The sequence below is a fragment of the Phalacrocorax carbo genome, chromosome 6 (genome assembly GCF_963921805.1).
Source record: "Phalacrocorax carbo chromosome 6, bPhaCar2.1, whole genome shotgun sequence".
Lineage (NCBI taxonomy): Eukaryota > Metazoa > Chordata > Aves > Suliformes > Phalacrocoracidae > Phalacrocorax > Phalacrocorax carbo.
Genome location: NC_087518.1, coordinates 51,627,179 through 51,650,130, shown reverse-complemented (window position 1 = coordinate 51,650,130; position 22,952 = coordinate 51,627,179). Strand labels below are relative to the sequence as shown.

Genomic DNA, 22,952 nt, shown 5'->3' with positions numbered 1-22,952 from the left:
CAATGTGCCAAGTTAATTCCTGGACTGTTGATTTCAGATTAGTAGCATAAGGGGAAGATTTTGCTTGTATATGGCTATATTGGCTACAGATGCAAAATGCAATTTGAAAACTTGATAGATATTGTACACTGTGCTTTATGGCTTTTTGGGTGGTCTCTGTGGAGTTTACAGACATTAGACAACACGTTTCTCACTTGCTGCCTGGTAGCTGGATTTCTGTTGGATACTTGGGAGAAATTTCCATGCTAATGCCAGCGTTGAATTTGGCACAGGATTTGCATCATTTATAGAAATTGCTATGCTTGGCTGTACTTCTGTTCGTATAATCCTAATTACATGCTTTATTGTGAAATTGTTGTCAGTTATTAGATTCTTATTCAATTCCGATCTTCCTGGAAAAGGAGAAATGCATTTTATTTCTGACCTAAGAAGACCTCTTGTTCTTTTGGGGCATGATGAAACTTCATTTCCTGCATTCATTCTTTTCTGTGCTTCTGTACACTACTGTACCACATTGTCAGCTGGGATCTGTAGGTTCCTAGCACAAGTGAGTATGGTCCTTAGATTGCCTTGCTCTCTTCTAATACTCTTGCTTTTATCCCTCATGGGTCTTTCAGTCTCTTCTGGGCTGAGAATGTAAAGCCTTGTTCAGGTTCTTCCATTACGTTCTTCTAGTGGATGCAAAGTAAGTTCTTTATTACCTTTACTAATTTTTGGCTAAAAAAAAAAAAAATTCCTGTTCCACACAGCCATATAAATGTTATCTGGAGGTTGGTGGGTCAGATGTGGCCTGATGGATCAGACCTACCAACCTGGTTTGATCTGAAGGGAGTTCTCCAGAGCCACCCCATTGGTGGCTCTGTGTTGTGCTTCAGTGCAGAGACACCCTAATGGGGGTCATTTGGGTGACGTTGGTGGAGGCCAACATCAAACCACACTTAACGTGGCCAGCTGGTCCAAGCTAGTTCTTGGTGGAGATGCTGGAGTATTTCTACCTTGTTCTTTCTAGCTGTTTTATTCCATTTTCTCTAATGTTCTAGCACTTCTTTATCCCACTGCATGAAAAAGATAAATGTGTTTGTGTATCAGCTGGTTAACTTGGTGAGTAAGGCTTTAAACTAAGGTGATGGGAGGTGAAAGCAACCTATAGATTAGGGCACAGTGAGGTTACCTGAGTGCCGAGGCAGCCTCTTGCAGCCAGTATTTTCAAGGGAGGAAAGGGGAGGAGTGGGATTGCCCCTTTCGCTAGCAGTGAGCTGTGTGATCAGCTCAGTCCATCTCCTGTAATCATCACACCCTGACCATACTGTATTTTAGATTCAGTTGTACTTGTCTCTGATTTACTGGGTCTGTGTTTTATTTTGTTTTAAACGAAATACATTACTCCAGATAAGGATTGCCTTTTCCTGCAGCTGGGCTTGTGTGTGTTTGGCTTTCTCCAGGTCTTTTGGGTTTTATCTGTCTTTTGTGAACCCAGACTACTTCCAGCCAACATGTGGGCTGCACTGTTGTGTGTTGCAGTGCCTTTTGGCCCCTGTATTCGTAGTGAGGCAGCTAAATGATGTTGGAAGTCTGTAACAATTCTGACTTTTGCTAAAAAAGAAGCTAACTTTCAATCTGTAATTTAGGGGCTCCTAGTGTCTTCCTTGGGGGAGCAGCATGTAATAGAGATTCATTTCCAAGCCAATAGTAACGCTGTGACTTCCAGAAGTCCCAGCGAGTGAGAAGGTCCTTGGTGAAAGCAGCATTTCTCTGCCTGCAGTAGTTAGCATGTTTCGCCAGTCAGTGAGAGGAAGGTTTGATGTTACAGCGTGAAAGAATAATTTACACCCTACTGAAAATTGAGAACACAGCTGTGCTTCTAGCTTGAAACAAGAAATGTTATTTTGTTTTGTTATACTTCATACTTTTTTTTTTGAAAGTGCCTGTTGCGAGATAGTTGCAAGATTACTTTATACCTCTGTTAATAATTGTCAATGAACATCAAAAGTAGCCACTTTAAACCTAGGGAAGGTGAAATGCATGTGACAAACAGAAGGTAAATCTTATGAAATGTTGCAGTGGAGGCATGTAATCTGTGGCACTTCGTGTGTGTGTTTTCTGGTGCTTTGGTTGCAAAGCTCAAAGTGCTGAGTTAGTAGAAAGCCCAAGATGATGATGTAGTTATGAGGTGATGTATCTCTTATTGCATTTCTTCTTCCTCTGTTTCCTGTTGGGAAGAAGGGGACGTTAACTTGAATGGGGTAAGACTGATGACAGGTTGGTCAGTGGCTGTAGATTTAAAAAAACCCCAAACAACAAAACAACACACTAATAAAAACAAACAACCTGTTACTGTTTGCTCAGTACGGGTGTTGTTTTTGAAGGCATGTTGTTTTTCCCACAACGGAAACTGCATGATCCTACATGCGGAGGAGGTAACGTTGGACAGGAAATAACTTTTTGTAGGACGAATAAACTGGGAGAATGTTATGAGGAAAGCAGCACATGGGGGAAACAACTGTCAGTATGTGGAAGGCGGAGGAGAGATGCACAGGTGCATTTCTAATGGGGATGGTGGGTGGCATGTGGGTGCTGGCAGAGAACAGATATTATGTGCCAATACCAAGTGCACACATGTTCTGCAATTTCTGTTACCTAAGTTATGTCAAACATAATTCTTCCCTTGGCTCGAGATCTTAATGGGATTGAAATCAATGGCACAGTTTATACTGACCTATCTGGTGCAATCATCTTGTCTTAGGTACATGTTTAGGCTTTCCTGTTCTGCCGGTAAGTGACAGCATGAAAAGCTTGTGATCCTGTTAGGTAAACTACTGCAGAAATTCTGGCAGTGTTTCATAAGGAAAGCAAACTTCTCTGTTTCCACTGAGCTCTTTCTAAAAGGCTATGAGACTTTTTTCTTAATACATCCTGATCGTTTAGCTCTGGAGGGATTATCTTTTACCGCTCTGTTTGCATTGGGTTTTTTTTATTGTCTGGTAGTGAGACCTGGTGGTTCTCAGTGTGAGGAGGCCCCTGAGCTTAACCCAACAACGCAAGGAGGACGCTACATCTTTTAGTTTTTCTTGTGTATCCCATGTGAATTCTAATAGTTTTAAATTTTATATCAAGTATGTGATTTACAAGATCACAATGTACCCAAAGATGCTGAATGCAAAGCTTACTTTATACAGGACTTAAATATTCTGAGTGATAACTTTGTTTCTGAAGCTGTTCCCTTTTTATGGCATAAACTATGACTTTGCAGTTTCCTACTGAACAACATCACCTGAACTTGAAGCATTTTTGCCACCATGAATGTCTTTCTCTTGAAGAAGGGCTGTTGATTATAAAGTTGTGGGTTGGAAGAGGCAAGGAATCAAGAAAAATTTCAAAGGTCTACCACCTACCTAGGAGGAATGTTTGTCATATAAATTACTGGCAAAATGATTTCTCCTGCAAGCAGGAATAAATATCAGTGCATGAGCGGTTTCAGTAGTGCTTTGCTTCTATTATGACTTACCAATATCTTTCTTAATTCTAGTGATTGTCCCTCTTATGAGAGGTATCTAGTGATATCTAGTGATTATCTCTCTTATGAGGAAAGGCTGAGACACCTGGGTTTGTTCAGCCTGGAGAAGAGAAGACTGAGGGGGGATCTTGTCAATACTTAAATACCTGAAGGGTGGGTGTCAAGAGGATGGGGCAGGACTGTTTTCAGTGGTGCCCAACGCCAGGCCAAGGGGCAATGGGCACAAGCTGGAACACAGGAAGTTCCACCTGAATATGAGGAAAAACTTCTTCCCTGTGCGGGTGCCAGAGCAGTGGCACAGGCTGCCCAGGGAGGGTGTGGAGTCCCTTCCCTGGAGACATTCAAATCCCACCTGGATGCGTTCCTGTGCCCCCTGCCCTAGATGTACCTGCTCAAGCAGGGGAGTTGGACAAGATGATCTCCGGAGGTCCCTTCCAATGCCTACCGTTCTATGATTTTGTGATTTCTAAATTAATGATTACACGCACATTCTCTTGCTTTTTTTTTCTTTCCCAGAGATTCAGAAATGTTAATTTGGGAATAATCTGTGATAATTGCTGCTAGCGCCTGGAAATTACGATATAGCTATTTTCAGTTGGAAATAATTATTGCCGTACCATAAGGACTTGCTGCTTTTTGGTTTTGGTGCCTTTGCAGAGGAGACACTTGCAGTTTTTATGATATTGTGTCCCTTGCTTTTGTTTTCCAGAATATGACAAACTGGGCTTTCTCCTGAACCTGGACTCAAAATTGTAAGTAGAACAGTAGGACTCTTTGTTTCTGTAGTTACAGATTTCTGGTGTAAGCAACTTCTGTGTCACCTGGGCAGTTGGCTCACTGGACTATACCCTTCTACCTGGGACAGCCAAGTCCTGCAGCAGCCTGACAATTACAACTTCTTTCCTTACACCAGGCTTTGCTGGCCAGCTTGGATTGTGGTTCACTGTCATTAATTCCTTAATGACTGATCAAGAGGCTATAAATGTCCACCTGAAGCCATGACTGTCAGTCTGCTTTAGATAACTTACTGTTAATCTTCTAAATGAGAAAAAATATATTAAACATTTGAAAGCAGAAGGAATGTCAATCTGCAGTTTACTGGGATGCATAGAAGTTTATATTTCCTTTCCACATGTTTCTTTAGAAATGGATATTACTATTTTTGTTTGTAGACTGAAGTGGAAAGAACCTCAACACAAGGCAGTGACCATTTTCTATGTCAGAATAACAAAGTGTTGAAGAATCATACTCTTCATGCTTCTTGCCATAAATCAGTCAAATTGAGACTGAACTTCTTAACACTAGGGGTCACTAGCGACTCTGCTTATGAGGTCAACAGCCATGCAGAGATTTTGGTACTGGGAGCAAAAAGATAACTAAAAACCTGCCTCTACCACTTAAAGGCACTGAAGCAGTCCAGTGGCTTTGAGTGACTTGAGGATACATCCCCTGTACAATGTATCATGTTAATATAAAAACCATTCTTAACATCTAGGAAGTTCTATTGTACTTCTAGGGTGGAACATTGAAGTTTAGTCTTGCTGAGCAGCTTGGGAGTAATGAAATAAAAATCTCACAGGTGTGTTGGGAACAGCTGTTTGCAAATGAGAAAGTCTCTAGGTAGGAACTTCTTTTACAGAAGCAGCTGGGTACCTAAACTCAACTATAGTAATTTATCTGGCAAAAAGGTGCTGTAGAAGAGCACGTATGAGAAAGAAGGAATATTGATTTCTTTTTTTTTTGTAATTTCTAAAGGCCATTTATCTCATTCAGTGTGCAGGAAGGATAGTGTTTACTGTGTGAATAGCTGGTCAAGACTTCTTTCTGGTCTTATTTAATAGTGTTCTGTGTGGTTTTTGTGGCATGCTGTCTGGAACCTGTGCTAGTTGCACAGTTACCAATTGTCTTTATTGAATTTTCTGTGTTGGGACATCCTTGTGATTTAGAGACAGTAGTGTATGTACCCTTACAACACTTGAAATGAGATGATACATTATCTTCAATTTATACATGTAGCAGTCAAAGCAAAGCGATTAGTCCAAAATTGTGAAGTGGGTAAGTGACCTTTGAATGAAAGTCTTGGTGTTGGTAAGGGAAAAGTGGTTTTTAAGTAGTCTAATTTTTATTTTTTTATTTATTTTTTGCATGTTATGTCCGATTTATTGAGCGTGCCCATTGACTGCCCACACACTTTTGGCATACCAGCTTTGGATACCAGCCTGTGCTGTGTTCAGACCAGTGCTTCAGACTTGCTCTTCCTATTCCTCCTTCTCTGTTCGCTGTTTCTTTGTTGCTTTTAGCAAGTCCCATTGAGTCTTCCTTCCCCTCAAGCCTCTGTTACATCCTTTTTTCCCTCTTTGCTGACTTATCTACTTAGATTACAGCTCTTTCAGACATAGCCTGCTCCTTCTTATACTAGTATGAGGCCAAATGAAGTTTTTACCTGCTGGAGGGCTTCCAAAACCCTAATTTTTTCTGTTAAAACCTGCCCATGATAAAAACTCTCCATTATTTTTATTAAAGAAGGATTTTGTTGACTACTTTAAAAAATATATTTATATAGCACCCTAAATGTGCATATTTGCTTTTCAAAGCCATAAAGTTAGCTTCTGGAAAGGCTTGTAATAGTATCAGCATGATTAAAATAAGTACTATGAAGCTAAGTTAAGGAGCAAAGAAAGCAAGTACTATACATAGGTGAAACTACTTTTTTTACTGTAATTGTCCTTTGTTGGGTTTTCCCCCCTTTTCCTTTTTTTTGTTTGTTTTGGTTTGTTAGTTTGGTTTGTTGTTGTTTTTCTTCTGTGAAAGTAAAGCTGGCCCTACTGTGAGAATGGACCTGATGACCTGCAGAGTTCCCTTCCAGCCTGAATTATTCTATGATATTTCTTTAACAGCAATGGAGCCAGAAAAAACCCTGAAAATACCATAAAACATACTAAATAAATTTGGAAAGAAAAATGGGTGACATCCTAGAGGAATTTGCTGCTGTTCTACAAGCTCACCGTGTGTGGTCAGAGTAGCAAATAAGTTTTCTAAGTGCCTGCTGAATTCAGTGCTTTCTGCGACTTGGTCAAGATGGTACCATCGTAGAAGCACTTTCTGGTTAAAAAAATTTGCTTAGAGTTGAAAGGGATATGTTCATTAGCAGAAGTAATTAAATTATGTCTGTTGTGATATAATCATTCTGGTGGAATTTTGCCATAGATCATAACTTTATAGGGTTCACTTAATTGACAGCACGTGAAAGCCTAGTGCAATGATTAGTTTTCTTTTTCTTAACCTTTCATTTGTTCAAAATCTGTTCCTGGCTGTGTTAGTTGATGCCGTTTAACCTAAGACCTGGAGGACTAACATTTTCTACAAAGATCTGCATTAAAACTTAAGTGCTTTCTGACTTGCATTTTAAATAACATTATACAGAGGAAAGTGTGACATGAATAAATAGTTATGTGTCTGTTTGCATCTTTAATTTTTTCAGCTATTACTACTTTAGTGTCCTCTACCCTGTAGATGTCCAGGGCACGTTATTCAGGTATAATACATTCTGTTGTGGTTACAGCAATGTAATGATTCTGCTCACTGGTTCTCTTTGAGTTCATGGAAATGGTGATGAAACCAGATTTGTTCATTTTGAAAAGAAATCTGTCAGAAGTACTTGAGAAGTGTTTTCTCTAGGAACTGTCTCTGATGCATGCCTTGCTATAGCATTAGGGATGTTGGTATGGCCAGGGGTCTCACCTGGAACGGGATGGCCAGTTTTAAAGACACTGTACAAATGCTTCATGGAAATGACAGGTTTTGACCAGATGTGTTATTGCTCTGAGCTTGTCAGAAAAGAGACTGTCAAGAAGGAAGGTACTTCCTTTCTGCTGTCTGTGCTTAGGCTAACTCTTCTTTAGAAAATCTTTTTAGCTTTTAAAAAGTAGGATGATATCCAGGTAGGGGTTGCTTAAAAAAATACAGGATGAATGGAAAGCTGAAAGTTTATGAATTAGTTGTTTTCTTAGTCAAACCAAGACCTAAGTCTCCTCAGGACCAGATACTTGTACCAACCATAACATCATTACCAAAATTAGAATGTCAAAACAAAATATGGTCAAAGTAGGGAGACAGGCCAGTCACATAATTTTCTCCCAGGTAAAGAGGATTCCCAAGCAGCAGCACCACAAACGATTTAAAAACCGTTAAGAATAAAATCCAATATTTACTGGTTGTGTAGAGAAAAGTACTTATACAAAAAATACAGTACAATTCATGGTCTTAATCTTGGAGGGGCCAAGAGTTCCTGAACAACTTAAGGCCATCAATCACATTAGTGACTCAGCCAGTGGATTACTAGGTGCCACCAAATGCCAAGATTTGCAGTTGCTTTCTAACATCTGTGCTTGGCAAAGGCTTGCATGCTTTTATTATTATTAAATATTTATATTGTAGTAGTTCTTTGAGGCTGGCCAGGTCCTAGAAACAAGAGTCTCATTCACTACAAATTCTGAATCATTCTCTGAGCAGAATCTCTGCATTGAATTAAATGAGATTTCTGCAGGAGGATCAGATATGATCATGTAGTTAATTATAGATGGTATCTTAATGCTTGTTTAGTGGGCCCAGCTGAAGGCTGCATGGTCGTTCTTGATTCCGTCACTTACTAGTCTGTGAATGCTTGGTTTAGTCACCTTAACAGTTACTTTTGAGTATGCCTTGGCTATTACAAGTGTAGATCCATTTGTCTTACACATGTGAAGAGCCCCTTTTTTGTAATAATCTGTGTGATTTGGGAGCTCTTCCCTTGCATTGGTAGTCCTCACGCTTCTATACCAGGGGTCATTCCATGGCCAGCATGCCATTTGCTTGGTGAGGTGGAAGCTAGGGACTGCTGCTTCTGTCCTCATTTCAAACACATCCTTCAAAATCTATTTTCAAAGGTACTTAAGCAGTTAGATTGGTGATTTGATGCTTCTAAACAACAGCCAGAAAAAAGCCTCCCATGGGTGATGGTGGGTCTCTTCACCTGGTGCCACAGTCAGGTCAAAACCTTGGATGTTAAAATCTTGGCTGATGAGTGAAGGAGGAAGCATTCCAGGATTTGAATTTGGGGAAGAACCACTCCCTCAAAGTTCTGCAAATGTTAGAAGATGTGCTTGAACTTACTGGGATCATTCTTCACTTAAAAAAGAAAGATAGTGGGTATTGTAATGTATTAGCTTGAGAGAGAAAGTAAATTTTTTTAAACGTAGAAACAGGCAAAAAAAAAAAGCTATCTCAGTTGGAAAAATTACTACTAGATCAGTATGGTTGATCTCAGTAACATAATACATAGTTAATATACTGTATTTATGTGATATATGGGGTATATTTTATATTTGGTACTTAGGGAATTTTTAGGTGGTACTTAATTAAAAGGAAGAATATTTTTTCCCGTGGGCTCTCTGCTTTGGTAGACGTTTTGTGATACTGTGTATTCATGTGTTTTTCCACTATTATAGATTTGGGAGGTGCAATAAAGATTTTTTTGAATACTCATGCTAATGTCAAACATTGCTTTAAAAAGACAAAGAAACTGAATTTTTTGGGGGGGTTGAGGAGGAAGCCAGAAATAACAACCTTCACCCTGCAAACTCAAACGAAACCTGATCTAGACTTTGAAAAGACTGTAAAAATGGAGGGAGTTTGGGCTAGGGAAACACACAGATTGGGTTACTTCTGTTTGTTGAAATTTCTTTACTTCAGAGATTTAATAATGAAGAACTGAAGCAGAGCCCCTTCCCCTCATTTTGTTTCTAGGGTAGGAGGTTGCTTTGAAACCGTTTGGGTCTATGTGTGGTACTTAGCCATTAAGCACTGTAAAAATAAGCAATAAACGTGTTGGAATGCTGGACTCTCCCCGTGCCTGCTGCTGTGGGATTTCTTTGTGCCCTGTTTCCCTTCCCATTTGTCTTTTTGTGTTCCTGCGATCCTGAGGGGCAAAATAAGAAAAGTGACAAGTCCCAGTGATCTCCTGTCATGCCTAGGCAGGAGTAAGAGTGTGTCTTGTGGGCTAAACGGGGGGATTCTGACTATCACAAGCGAGAGCGTCCTGATGCTTTTTCTGAAAGATTATTTCAAGGCTTAGCATACTTTGACATTGGTATTTTCCTGGCAGTTGGTTATTTTTCTTTCTTTCACTTCAGATTTGTCTTTGACTTTTAATTCATGTCCTTCTACCTAATCTCTTTCAATTTGTACTAATGGTTTGAGCATTTCCAATATTTAAGAAAATGAACCCTAGCTATTCACAGCGATTCAATTACTGGGCCATTTGTTGTTCATCCATCAAACCTCCCATGTTTGGGTGGGATGTAACTGCCATCCTCAGTTTTTTGGTTTGCTCTTCTTAGCTCATTTCAGGTTTTTTTTTCTCCCCCACTTTTGATCCATTGGAATTCTCATAAGGATTTCTCACGTGAGTCTCCGTTATCTAACTGGGATTCCTGGGTTAGACTTAACCTCAGTGAATGAAGAAGAGAAAGACTGAAGTAATGAGAACTGCTGGCTACTTAGGTAGAGCTGATTCATTACCTGATTTGTTAAGTGCAAACAAAGTAAAAAAATTGTTTGGTTCTTTTAAAAGGGCTAGCTTCCTGAAGCTGGAAGTAATTATGAACCGAACCATGTGGGAAAAGAATGTAAAGCAAAAAAATATGAATGGCTGGGCATTGTTTAGAGCAGCTTTATACTGTTTGCCCCAACAAGTTCAGTTTCATAAGAAAAATGTTAATGGAAAAATAGTTCTACTGAGAGTATAAAGAAAAACAGTGACATTGTATTTATAGAACAGGTAGGAGCGTGCAGTAAATACATGGCATTTTGCTCTGTTTGGATGTGGAAAAAAAGTGCTCGATATCAACAACAAAAATTCAAGCAGCAGATACCTAAGTTTATATGCTTTAGAATCGGTATGTTTGGACAACATTCTTGCAAGAATTTCTAAAGTAGCAGCTTTTTGGACTGCTAGAGATTATTAATAAATCTTCAGACACTAGGGGTTCTCCATATTCTTGGCAGAAAGTTGATGTACAAATATTTTAAAAGTAAAAAGGAATGACTCAAGCTTTCCAACCCGTTTTTGATTCTGAGCACAAGAACATAATGGCCAATATGAGTTTCCACACCAAAAAAAAAAAAAAAGAAGTTAAAACTTATAGTTCCAATTAGTGTGCATGTTAAATGGGAAACACTTGTTGTCAGATGGGCTTGTTTTTCAAGTGAATGTCCATGGAGGTCCCTAGTATGCATGAGTTTGAGTTTTTTCTTGATATGTTCCTCTTAGGACTGGATTTGCACATTTTGTGTTCTTTTCACAAGCCAGACTAGTTGTATAAAAACTGGGAAGTCTATAAAGAAAAGGCTCAGTTCTCTTTTTCCCCCTCCATATCCGCAAGGTGGAACACTTATTTTGCTTGTAGTTCTTCACCAACAGTAGCATTAACCTAATTAAATACAGGTATGTATGTTTGTTTTCCTGGGGTGGATATGGTTACAACTACTTAACTTTACAAATTTCTATTAACTGTTGTTTGAGCAAAAATTGTTGCGGTTGTTGCATTCACAGAAGGCTAAATTTACTGTAGTAGCAAAGCCCAATTCAGGGATTATCTGTAAGTTCATAAATGACATGGGGCCTTCCTCTTGCTTTATCCTTTTGGGAGATGAGCATATGAAAAGCCACACTTCATGTTCTTTCATCAGAAAATCATTCTAAAACTCAGATAAATTAGTTTTGGTCAGCTTCTGCACTGGTAGGCTTAAGTTTCTAGTCACTGAATATCCTCCTACAAAGACCTTGCTCTCTGAGTAGCTTAAGAAAATTGAACGGATTGGGCTATCTAAGCATTGATCATTCAAAAAACTTCAGTTAAAGAGGTTAGAAATATGGCGTTAAGACCACCAAAGGATTAGTCTCATTCTAATTTTAATTGGCTATACAGTTCACTGCAAGGATTGGACGTTCTGCGGGATCATGGGTTTTGATATGGATTTATGTTAAAACACTGGTGTTCGTTATTGTTTTCTTGGTATTGGTCATATTGAACAAAGTACCAGCACCCATTGTGGAAAGACGCGATTTGTTGATGTCTGTCCCGAATCAAATCAGTTGTGAGCTTATCATGAAACTAATGCAAGAGTTCCCTATGCTGGAAATCCTAAAGGCATGTATGTGATCACCACGCATCAACTCTTCTGCACCTGCACGGCTTGACATAGATCCCACTTGCAGACCAGGTCTGTTCCATCTCCAAAGAGAGATCTCCTTCCCTTTTGTTTCCCCCTTAGAAACGTTTTAGGGAATCATAATCTGATGGTTGAATAGCAATTAAAAGTATTCCAGCAAGGGAATGTTGTACTGTGTATCAAGCCAGCCTCTGAAGCATGCCACTTACCATAGCAAGAGTGTTCCTCAGAGTATCTAGACACAGCTTAGCTGTCAGCTCCTAATTTATATTTTTCTGTAGCTGGCTGTGAGGAGGTTTTGTAAATGGGGTGTATGGGAAGAGACAGCTTGCTTTACTCAGCCTGCCTCTAAATTTGTCTTCTGCACTGCTGTAATGTGACCAGAGACATCAAAGATTTGCTGTCTATATTTATGCGCTAAGAATGGCATACATAAATTTTAAGAATATGTATCAAGGCAGGAAAGAGTTTGGTGGAACAAACACATCCAGACTTCTTGTATGCTGGGGAAGGACAGTAAAACAAAGACACACTTTTAACAGCCGTGATTATAATCTATTAGGTAAGAAACCACTATTTCGTTTATGCTAAAAGACAGCAGGAAGCCGTATTGCTGTGCTTTAGAAGAAATCGCCTAGCAGAAGAGAAGATGGTGACCTACCAGGTAGTACAACCTGCTGTACAACCATGATCCTTAGCTTTCTACAGCAATGATAGGCTATAGAGGAACTCTAGGTAGAGAATCTGAAGGAACCCTGTTAAATATAATCCAGAGGTGTATTTTATTTTACTTGTTCTGTTTCCAGTCTTGTGACTGGAAACCTGAGAGTAAGTCTTGTGTAGTAAAAATCCCTTTATTTTACTGTTTCAAGTTGTTCTAGGACTGAAGGACACAAGGTAAGTTTTGATTAGGTTGATAATTTTAGATTATGCTTTTTCCTTGAGGGCTCATGATGTTGTTGTTAGCATCCTTGACAAATCTGCACTGGGGAAGTACTCTAAAGGACCCCAGGCCTGACAAGGGCTGGTGGGAGAGCTGGTGCTGTGTGGTGCCCATTGCAATGAACAAAACATGATGAAGGCTACTTTGTGGCAGGAAGATTATTTTACAGCTGTGTCTGTGCCATGTTGGGGAGGGAGTCATGTAGCAGTTCTTGCTGTAAGATGTTTTTGAGGTTATGGATGCTTGAGTTTAGTTGTGAGACTCGGATGAGGTTTTCTCTAGTTGCTTTTGAGAAAACCAAACTACTAAATTAATTTTTATTAAACACTTTGTACTCTTACACTACACAGAAGCCCATGTGATTCTTTCTCAGCTCACAGCAGAAATAAAAACAGGCGGAAATGCTACTCCTGGCACTAGCTGCAGCCCTAGTTCTGCTTTCAGCAATGAAAATCAGGACCGCAAAGGGAGGGACAGAAGACTGACAGAACATGTATGTGCTGTTTCTTCCTTGTCTGCCATGCAATCTGTTCCAGCTTGTTAAAGAAGGATAAACTGAAAAGCCAACAAACAATGTTTTTGCATATTGAATGTGTTTGGGTACTTCTGTTTGATTTCAGACCTTTTAATTCCTGCTTAGAAATAACTTCCCCGCCTCTCATTTAAAAAGGAGTCTTGAAGACCTGAAAAATGTGAGCAGTGTCCTATATAGCTGTGAAGTGTTGAGTGCATTCCTCCTGCTCCTTTTCATGGTCTCTTAATGACCCTTTTTTTACATCATTGAAGGCAGAAATCCCCGAAGGTGGTTGTGTCATTTGACTCTTTGAGTCAGGGACTCTGATCTGTACAGGATGCAAAGCTGTATTTTATCATCATGGAACAGAGGCTCAGGTGATTTTGTGAAGTGTTGCTATTCTGATGAATTAACAAGGAGGAGAAGATAGCATCTGTCCTGTTGAAAAGGGAAAATTCTGTCAATGCTCAGCCTTGGAACTCCCCTTTAGCCTGTACACCAAACATCTTCAAAAAACCACTTTCCTCTCTCTTTGGGAGAGCCACGAATAGCCTCCTTCTGATGTCGGACTGATGTTCAGTAAAGTTAGGGGTGATATAAGATGGAAAGTCTGATTAATTGTTCACAATTAATCACAGTTCACTGTTCTTTGTCTCAAACTTTATTCTGTTCTCTGTCTCAGTGTGGTTACATATGGCAGTTTGGATGTTTGTTAGATGGCCTTTTCAGACAAGCAGGTGCACTTTGAAGTGGAAAAAAAAAAGTTATCTTAGCAGAAGAGCATTCACTAGAACAATGTATGGAGTAAACAAGAGGGTTTTTTGATCTGGGTGGCTCTGCAGCTGTCCTTACTGTTAAGAGTTCTGGCTATTCTTAACTTTTTACCCTAAAGCAGTTTGGATTTTTTGTTAGTTTTGTGAGGGCACAGTATCTGCAAGGGTTCCTCCTGGTCAGGGTTATGCTCTGTATTTACAGCAAGGTTTCTGGAGGAAACATTTTTCTCCCAATATATAGCCTTTATCCTCTTAATACTTCAGTGTGGTACTTATTTAATTGATGTCTGTTTGAATTAATGACATCTGTCTCTAATAGAAGTCGGTGAAGGCTGCTTTTTTTGACTACTACTTCAGAAAGAAGAGTGAGAAAAAATTCAGAGCCTCATGACTATATTGTACAACTACTGTTAAACCACATTCCCCAGTTGTGAGGTCACCTCTACATATCATGTAAAGCAATTTATTCACTGACCAGTGTTTTTCCCTCTTAGTCTCAGTCCAGCCCAGGGGGAAAAAAAAAACCAACCCTTGCCGTATCCAGAGTCTTAGTTTTCTTTGCTTAAGAGGAGTCGTTATTCCTTCCCAGGCTGTCCCGATCTTCCAAAGAAAAGTTACCAAAGAAACTGAAAAGGAGGGAGGGTGTTGTGAACTGTTCTTTTCAAAGATGTACTATCAGGTAGCTGAGAGAGATTTTCCAGGTGAGATTTATTCCCCTAAGGTTTGGTCTCTGCCAGTTGCCTGCTCAATAGATCTGCTGCTGCACCAAAAAGGGCCAAACAACTTCTGTGGGAAAATAAAAATGGCCAGACCAAAGATTCACCTGCCCCAATGTATTGTCTTAAAGTGCTCCCCAGAATTGTTTAGGGAAGGAGAAAAAATAACACTGGTGTGAAACAATCCTTGTTCTAGTGTCACTCTTCAGCTTCTGAGGAGAGGAAGCTTTGGTGTTCCTGAGTTGGGGATGCTGTTATACCTCTTAATAGTTTTTGATCCCATCTATACATCTGGCTTCTATAACATACTAACATAAAGAAATCTACTGATTAACTGCATATTATATGAAAGAATTGCTTCCTTCTGTCCATGTTTTACTGTCTTTAGGGTAATTTTGGTTGATGTTCCGATGACAGGGGAAATAGTGAATAATAAATCGCTGTTGAGCTTTTCCATGGCATTCTGCTGTGCCAGTGTGCTCTCACACCTAGCTAAACACTGAGGTTCTCTGAAATGAAGCAGTCCATAGCTTGGCTGTGTTCTGAAATGAAAAGAACTACGTTTTTTCAGAAGGAAGATTAGGTGATTAAAACCTTAGTGTAACTGATTTTTCTCATTTGGCATTTAAAACTGCTTAGCACTGGATTTTGACATTCAAATCTACTAAACTGTAGTACCCACAGACATAAAACTGTCATTTTGGCTATGGTGCTTCAGGAATTCTTAGTTGATCTTTTCCCCCACAGCTGTCGGCTTTGAGGGAGTATCCTTTTTTCAGATGTACCGGTTCCTACTAGTCTGAGCAGGGGATTCCTGGATTCTAATTGGGTTGAATTACTTATTCTCATCTCTCTAGCACTTGTTTGTCTCTCCTGGACCTACAGTGCTGGATTCATTACACTACAAATAGAAAAACACTGTTCCTGATCCAAGGAAAGCACTGCCCATTTGTAGATGTAACAGATGAGGGTTGGTGATGAAGACTTAAGGGTTACAGCAACAAAATTATGACATTTCAATTTATTTTCTTGCATTCCTTCATTTGGCCAAAAATGCATGTGATAGGTGAGTGTTTTATTTTCCATCAGACTTTTAATTTTTATAGCCGTTGTGCTAACAGTGAGTTTTGAGAGATGTTTAAATAGAGAATCACAGCATGTAATATTCGCAGGTTTTGAGAATTACATGTTCTAATATTAGGGAGCGCTATCATTTCTGACTTTGGAGAAACAGTGTATTTAGACATTCTTTAGAGAGTTCTTTCAGAAAGCAGTTCAGGTAGGAATCCCCATTTACTGCTGAGAGTTTTTTGACTGCTAAATGAGCCCTAACACATCCTATCTGCAAAAAAGTGACTATCCTCCATTAGGTCATGCTTGTCTCTTATCTGGAAAAGCAGAATGTTGATACTTATTTCCAAGGACAAAAACCAGTAACTTTGGATCTATGGAAACTGGAGTAGAAAAAAGTCCAATAATATATATTCAGAAATCATGTTGACTATCAGCAAGTTACTTCATTGTTACAAGTGTCTTTTGGACAAAGATTAATAAATAAACTCAGGGAACAGTTATCTTGATATTTTTAATTTATTTTTTCTTTGGTAAACAGCTGCCTTCTGTGAAAATAAAATTGCTGTATTTCATGCTTTTTGTTTAGTCTAACAATTGGTATTTCAGCCAGTTGTTTTCTCCTTTCCATGTTTCTCTAAAAACACAAACAAACCCTCAAATGGACTGTTTTCTTTACTCTTTATCTGTGTCTATTTGAACACAATCCTGCTTTTTCTCTGTGCAGCCAGTCTTAAAGGTAAGATGTAACAGAAGCAGAAATTTTAAAAAAAGGGGAACGTGTACAAAAACCAAAGGAGATCAGGGACATTACTCAATTCTTGGAGGAGTATGCAGCATGAGGTCACATACAAAATGTGCCATGGACTTTACTTGGATTTTTATCTGCATCCTTTTGAATCTGGTTTTATAAACTCAGTTTCTTTATTTACTTATTTAAAACAAACAAACAAAAATTTTCTAGCTTGAAAACTTGTGATTCTTTTTTCCACGAGAATCCCAACACTTTTTTAGGAGTTAATAAAAGGTTATTAATTGAGAAGGTCCGGGCAGGCTCGTTGGATTCTGTGAACTATAAGCGATGATACAACGATATAGTCCTTTCTGATGGAGAAATCACTTATAGCTGTGTTTCCAAAGATGTTTATGTATTTAGCACTGCTGAGACTAATCTGAAATTCTTTCTTCTGCCTAGTAATCTAATTCATAGTATGTCAAAGACCAGGAATGGAATTTCATAAGGAAGTAGGATTCTCGTGCCTCTTTATGTAGATGGAACTTTTTCAGTGTGTTTTGTGCAAAGACAATGTTTCACAAAGGGTGACTGGTATTGCCGATGTCAGTGGTCTTCAGCTGTCAGTGCCCCCTCCCCTCCCCCCCGCCTAGCGTGCATTTCCCAAGGGTAGCATTGATTTCATGTCATGTCTTCATTCAGGGCTGTGGAGGTGGGTCATGGGTTTTGGTAGAATGTCTTTAAAACTTTGTTTTCCTGGACCAGTTTAATGTAACCTAATCTTCTTCAGCTGGTGTTCTTGAGTAGTCCAAATAAATAAATAAAAGTATGTGTTGATTATCTTCGCTGTTAAGAAATTAATTTCATGAGAGACCACAATTGTTGGTGGAGAAGCAGACAGGACATTTTTTTTTAGCGTGCATCATATCTTTTTAGAGAGAGGGATTTGGGCCATCTCTTCTCGTATTTGGTCATACAACCTCCTTGAGGAATTTGCTTACATAGTGAAGTAACATTTGAAAATATTTACATCTATTTAGCTGGCTATAGTGTGATAGATGCATTTCCTGTCTCTTTCAGTGTAAGCATTCTGTTTTTCCTCTTCTATTTTCTAATTCCTTTCTTTTGTTTGTTTAGTTTTCCCTCAGCTGGAACTGGAAAAATAGCAAATATCACACGATCAGGCTGTGTAATTCTTTAAACCAAAGTTTGGAAACTTCTAACAGAGCTGTAATCAGAGTTCCTTAACCTTTTGTCTCAGTGCTCCTAAACCATGCTGCACTCCTGTTGAACGTGGAGCTCCAGCCATGTACCAAGAGGAGGGTTCATTAGCTCATCTTGTTTCCATAGTGTCTTGCACTCATGGAGATTCTGACTGTCACAATGACGTGATGATCATGACTTCACTTATAAAGTCAGATGTGCAAATACATTCTTTTTTTCAGGCCCTGGCTGCTACTGGTGTTTGGGGATTGACTGCTACATAGGCGAAGGCTGCTGTTATTAATGACTTCTCTTCCTCTGACTGAATAGCAGGAGCTGTGAAGGAGAGAAGAGCAGCTGCATCACCAGACTTGCTAAAGGTGTCCTCCCATGCCTTTAAGTGAACTGGTAGTATTTGTTGTGAGGCTGACAGTCTGTAATGAAGGGGAAAGTTGATGGGTCACTCACTTTCTCATCTGTCTCTTTAGTAGAAGTCCCTGACAGTTGGGAAGGGAGGGCTGCTTTATGGTTTTCTTTCAGGGTTTTCCCCCCTCAGATGGGATTTGTTGCTTCAGAAGCATATGAGATATTATGAAAAAAACATATTAAGGACTGGAAGCGTGTCTATTTACTAGACTACAACTGATGTATAATACCAGTACCATTCAAGTTCTGTGACCCTTTAATATGAATTAAAATATAAACAAACTTACACCCTAGCCACTTTGGTTGTCTTCATTAGTCTTGTTTGGAGCAGTCCTGCAATTTTAAAGCAAATCCCATAATTGTTTCTTACTGCATCCTGACTGAGTTCACAAACTGGCTTTGAAATGCAGCCCTGGGCTTATTTGGGGGAAACGAAACTGAAAGCTTTATTCCAGGAGTCTACAAAATGCAACAATATTTAATTGGGGACATAAGAATCCAAACTGAAACATTGCCTTCCAGCCAACATTGAGCCCTGTATGTATGTGATGTATCCATCTGACCCAGGGAATCTGACTGGAGTCCTGTCTAAAATAAAATGTCCTGAATCATAGAGCAGTTTGGGTTAGAAGGGACCTTTAAAGGTCATCTAGTCCAACCCTCCTGCAATGAGCAGGGACATCTTCAGCTAGATCAGGTTGCTCAGAGCCCCGTCCAACCTGACTTTGTATTTTTCCAGGGATGGGGAATCTCATGTGGTATAGATATGGGGTCTCAGCATTAACTGCTTTCATTTAGTGATCTCCCCCTTTTTTATCTGCCAAATTACTTGCTCATATTATTTCAATTTTATTTCATAATAACCACTGTCTTACATGCCTTTGATTTCATGTTCTCATCATGTCTCCTATTTATTCTTCAGGTTTCATGACATACACTTTGTAGAGCTGCTGTATAGGTATGACTTAGGTTATTTTGGACCAAAGAGAAAGAAACCCCAAGGCCAAAGAACTCACATAAGATCATCTTAAGCAGATGAAATTTTTCAGTTTTCACAATCCACAGTGTAATTCCATGTGGAAGGCAAAGAGGCAAAATATGTCTCTTAGAGTAGATTTTGTAATATTGAATTATGTGAACTTTGTGGACATTTTTTTTTAGTAGTCCAAGCACTGAGTTTTATTAGTAATGTCTTTTTAAAATGGATTTAGATTCCAGTCCTATGAGGATGACATGCTGTCCCTGATTAAGACATAATGAAGGAATTAACTAGGGTGGTGTTCTCATATTTGATATTAAAAGAAGACACACACCTACCAAATGCAAGCAGAAAGAAAAAAAAAAATCTTGTCACTTTTTCCAGGTCCTCTGAAAGCAGCTGGATTTTTAACTTGTACAAATTCTGAAATTTTGTTAAGACTGATGTCCACATAACAGGATAGTGAAGCACAGAAAATCTTAAGAATTCAGGGTATGTGTTAGTCTCGTAGGAGAAAAGTCAGGAAAAAAAAGCAAGAGTGCATTTTCTTTAGTGGAATAAGCCAATTACTTCCCTTTAGCTTCACCCTCATGCAGGCACTTGTTTAAAAACTGCAGATGTTTATAGTTACTGACTATGAATTGTTTCCCTTATTTAGTCTGGATAAAGTTATTATCTTACTGGGGTTTTCCCGCAAAAAAATCTGAGCAAAATGCAAGGGTCCACAGCGTAATCTAATTATATCCTTTCTGATGTCTCCTGCAGTTCTTTAACTACCTCAACCCAACCGATGCTTTCACTTGAACTAAGAGCATGAGAATCAGGAGCTTGGAATAATGTGCTTGGACCTGGAAAATGTAGAGGACGTGCACCTTTGTGCCATAACAGTCATGGTAGCCCTGCCTGGCTTCCTGCGACAGCTTTCCATGTGATCGGGATAGCCTTGGGTTCCAGGCGCAGTAATGGAGCTCGTGAGATGAAGCTATTTCTAGTTAAGCACCAGGAAAGTAATATTGTTTGGTTTGGTGCATAGTTCTTGACCCATTTGTTGTAAGCAGCATTCAGAATTATTAAAAGGGAATCAAACGTAAGCTTTTGAATGCAGTACACCATGTTTTGGTAATCAAGAAGCCTTTGCAGGGTATGCTTTCCGTAATAGTGCTGCTTCCCTTTAGAAATAAGAAACATAATTAAAGAAGCAGCAATATATGCAGCAGTGTAATAAGCACACTGTCATCAGATATGGAGAAGATGCTTATTCATACACTTCAGTTCCATACACATTTGTGTTACGGAACTGTGTTACCTACTAACAGCAGTATGATTTTACAATGCTGGATTTGTTTGAAAAATGTATAGTTCTCTATGGGATGCTTCATGCAGGATGTTTTGCCGTCCAATTTATGGAAGAGCAATCTCTGTGAGATCTGTGAATTTTCTAGAGAAAAACCCCACAAAGCAAAATTGTATATCTAAAATGATGTAGCTTGGAATGGTAGACAGGAAGGTTGTACCCAGCCTTACTCTAAATGTTTTGCTTGAGTTACACCTAATGTAGGCTTATCATTATGAGCATGCTGGCAATGACAGTGTGTAATGTGTAACCTAAAGAAATAGAACAAATAAAATGTGTCCATAGATGAATTTAGAATGTAGACTGCATATTTCTAGTTTTCTGTAGCCTGCATGTGGCAAGCAGAAAGGAGATGAGCAAATATTGAATGATAAAAGATGGCAGCTACAATTGGCTTATGAGAATTGTTCTGCCTCTGGCACTCTGGATCATGAACTTTATCACATCCAAGAAATGTTAACAGCCTAGCCTCTCAGCCTTTAGCAGCTCTGAGTATCTTTGTGGGTTTTGTAATTGACAGCTCCACCATCAGTAAGCGGCTCTGACTCGCATTCTGTGCGATGTCAAATGCGTGAGGGTTTCAGCCTACTATTCTTTCGCAGAAACACCATGATGGGCATCTGAGTGACATTTTAATTTGATAATGAAAGCGCCATTAAATCAGAAAAGAGAAAAATGCCTGTGTTTGTGGCACAAGATATTTTGTGTGACCACTGAGGTCATTTGAGAAAGGCCTGCTGTTGAAATAGTTATACAAGTTTGCCAGCAATGACTCACCACCGTGGTGGCTGCAGATAAATTCCAGTTGCTTTCTACTTGTTTTTGAAGATTTTGGTATTAGGGGTTTCTGAATGTTGCTTAAACAGTAAAAATCCGGTAATGCTTGAGTTTGCTTGATAAAGATTAAGATTTCCCACACTACTTCATAAGTGAAATGCTGCAACAAGCTGTGTTCTGTACACTCTGCTGTCGCTTTTGACTGTGTCAGAAGGGGATATATTTTAGCACCATTAAAACCTTCTGTTTTGTCAGCAACAAGCCTTTCCTACCGATGCTTATTTCTAAAGAGATCCTGACTGGAGTCAGAACACAAATCATTCAGTGCAAGTCTTTGGCATTCAAACTTCTAGATGCTCACGTCTTAGAAGCTTTCTCATCTCTTTCATTTAGAAATATGTATTATAATATCACCTATGGAAACTGACCTTGTGGATTTGGGTTGTGCTAGACAATGTTACTCCTGAATCTCTCTCCATGTCTATATATTTAGAGAAATCTAAACTTTGTAAATAATTGACAGTGTAAATAGTCAAATGTATTGTTCTGCCATCCAATAGACGAGGAATTGTGATGGTAAAATATTACATGTTTTGACCAAAACTATGCAGGAAATCTGTGGCAGAATTAGAATCAGGTCCATGTTCTTAAGCTTTTTCCGGTGCTTTTCATCTGCAAATGTCTTAAAGTAAATACTTCCAGTGACTTTTTATTTTCTTCAGTTTATTTCCTCTTCCAGATGTTGAAGGTTTAGATTTTTATTCAGCAGAAATAGATTCTATTCTTTAAGAGTTACAGATTAAGGAGGTTTTATACTGTATGTGGATAATGTAAAATTAACTGTCCATATACTGATCACCCATTTGGAACTGGCTAGTGATCTCTTGGGAAGTGACCCCAGGACCAGTACAAGAATGATAGTTAGTACCAGTTCAGTACGGAGTTACTGTCATTCAGAAACGTAATTTGGCGAGCTGGGGTTCTGTTTGCACCACTGTTCACAATCCCTCCAGGACTTTGTCTTCAGCTCAGGGGTTCACTCACTTGAAACTCTGAATCCATGCTTGTTACTAAAATGTAACGAGTAGTTTGCTAGTTAAGTGATATTGGTGATGTATGTGCGGGTGGTGCTTGGAAAAGTAAAGCACGGTTGTGATGATAATGGATTCTTCAAAATTATTTTTGTGGAGCTGCTCTGCAGATCTGTACTGTCATCTTCATTTGACTCCTACTGTTGACCTGTAGGAAAAAAACCCTTTCATGGCTTGCCTATTGCTAACAAAATGGTGTAGCAAATCCAATATTATTGATAGACTCTTTGTGGTAGATAACACTTGCAATTTCCACGGAATGTTGAGCATGTAACTGTAAATGCATTTGTTTCTTGAAGGAATATTAATTCTCATAATGTGATTGACACTAAGGTTTCTAATGTTACTTAAAAGCACAAGTGAGTTAAACCTTGTAATGTTTTTGTGAAATGGATGAATGTAAAAAATTTTGCAGGTGGTAAATAGGAACGCAAATAAAATTTAATGTTTTTTCCAGGTCGTTCAGTAGGTCTGTGGTAAAAGCATGTACTGGACTTAAATATTTTCTCTTGAGTTGCTACTCTTGTTTCTATACAAAAACTAAGTGAAAAAAACTAATATTCAGAATTTGGCCCAGAATTCACTAGGAGAGCTGAATTAAGACACATCTCAACAGACCAGCAGCTCTATCATCTGTTTCAAATACT

At 39.0% G+C, this 22,952-nt stretch overlaps 1 protein-coding gene across 7 annotated transcripts in view; it reads left to right on the top strand.

Moving 5' to 3' along the window:
• The window catches only part of ST3GAL3 (ST3 beta-galactoside alpha-2,3-sialyltransferase 3), a 190,842-nt gene that overhangs the window by 44,339 nt on the left and 123,551 nt on the right, over window positions 1-22,952 (top strand). For 6 of the 7 annotated variants that reach the window (XM_064455274.1, XM_064455272.1, XM_064455271.1 and 3 more), the window contains one exon: window positions 4,224-4,266. The exons of the other annotated variant lie outside the window; for it this stretch is intronic. In XM_064455274.1, the coding sequence (XP_064311344.1) occupies window positions 4,224-4,266 (43 nt within the window). The remainder of the gene's footprint in view (window positions 1-4,223; window positions 4,267-22,952) is intronic. 7 annotated transcript variants of the gene reach the window in all.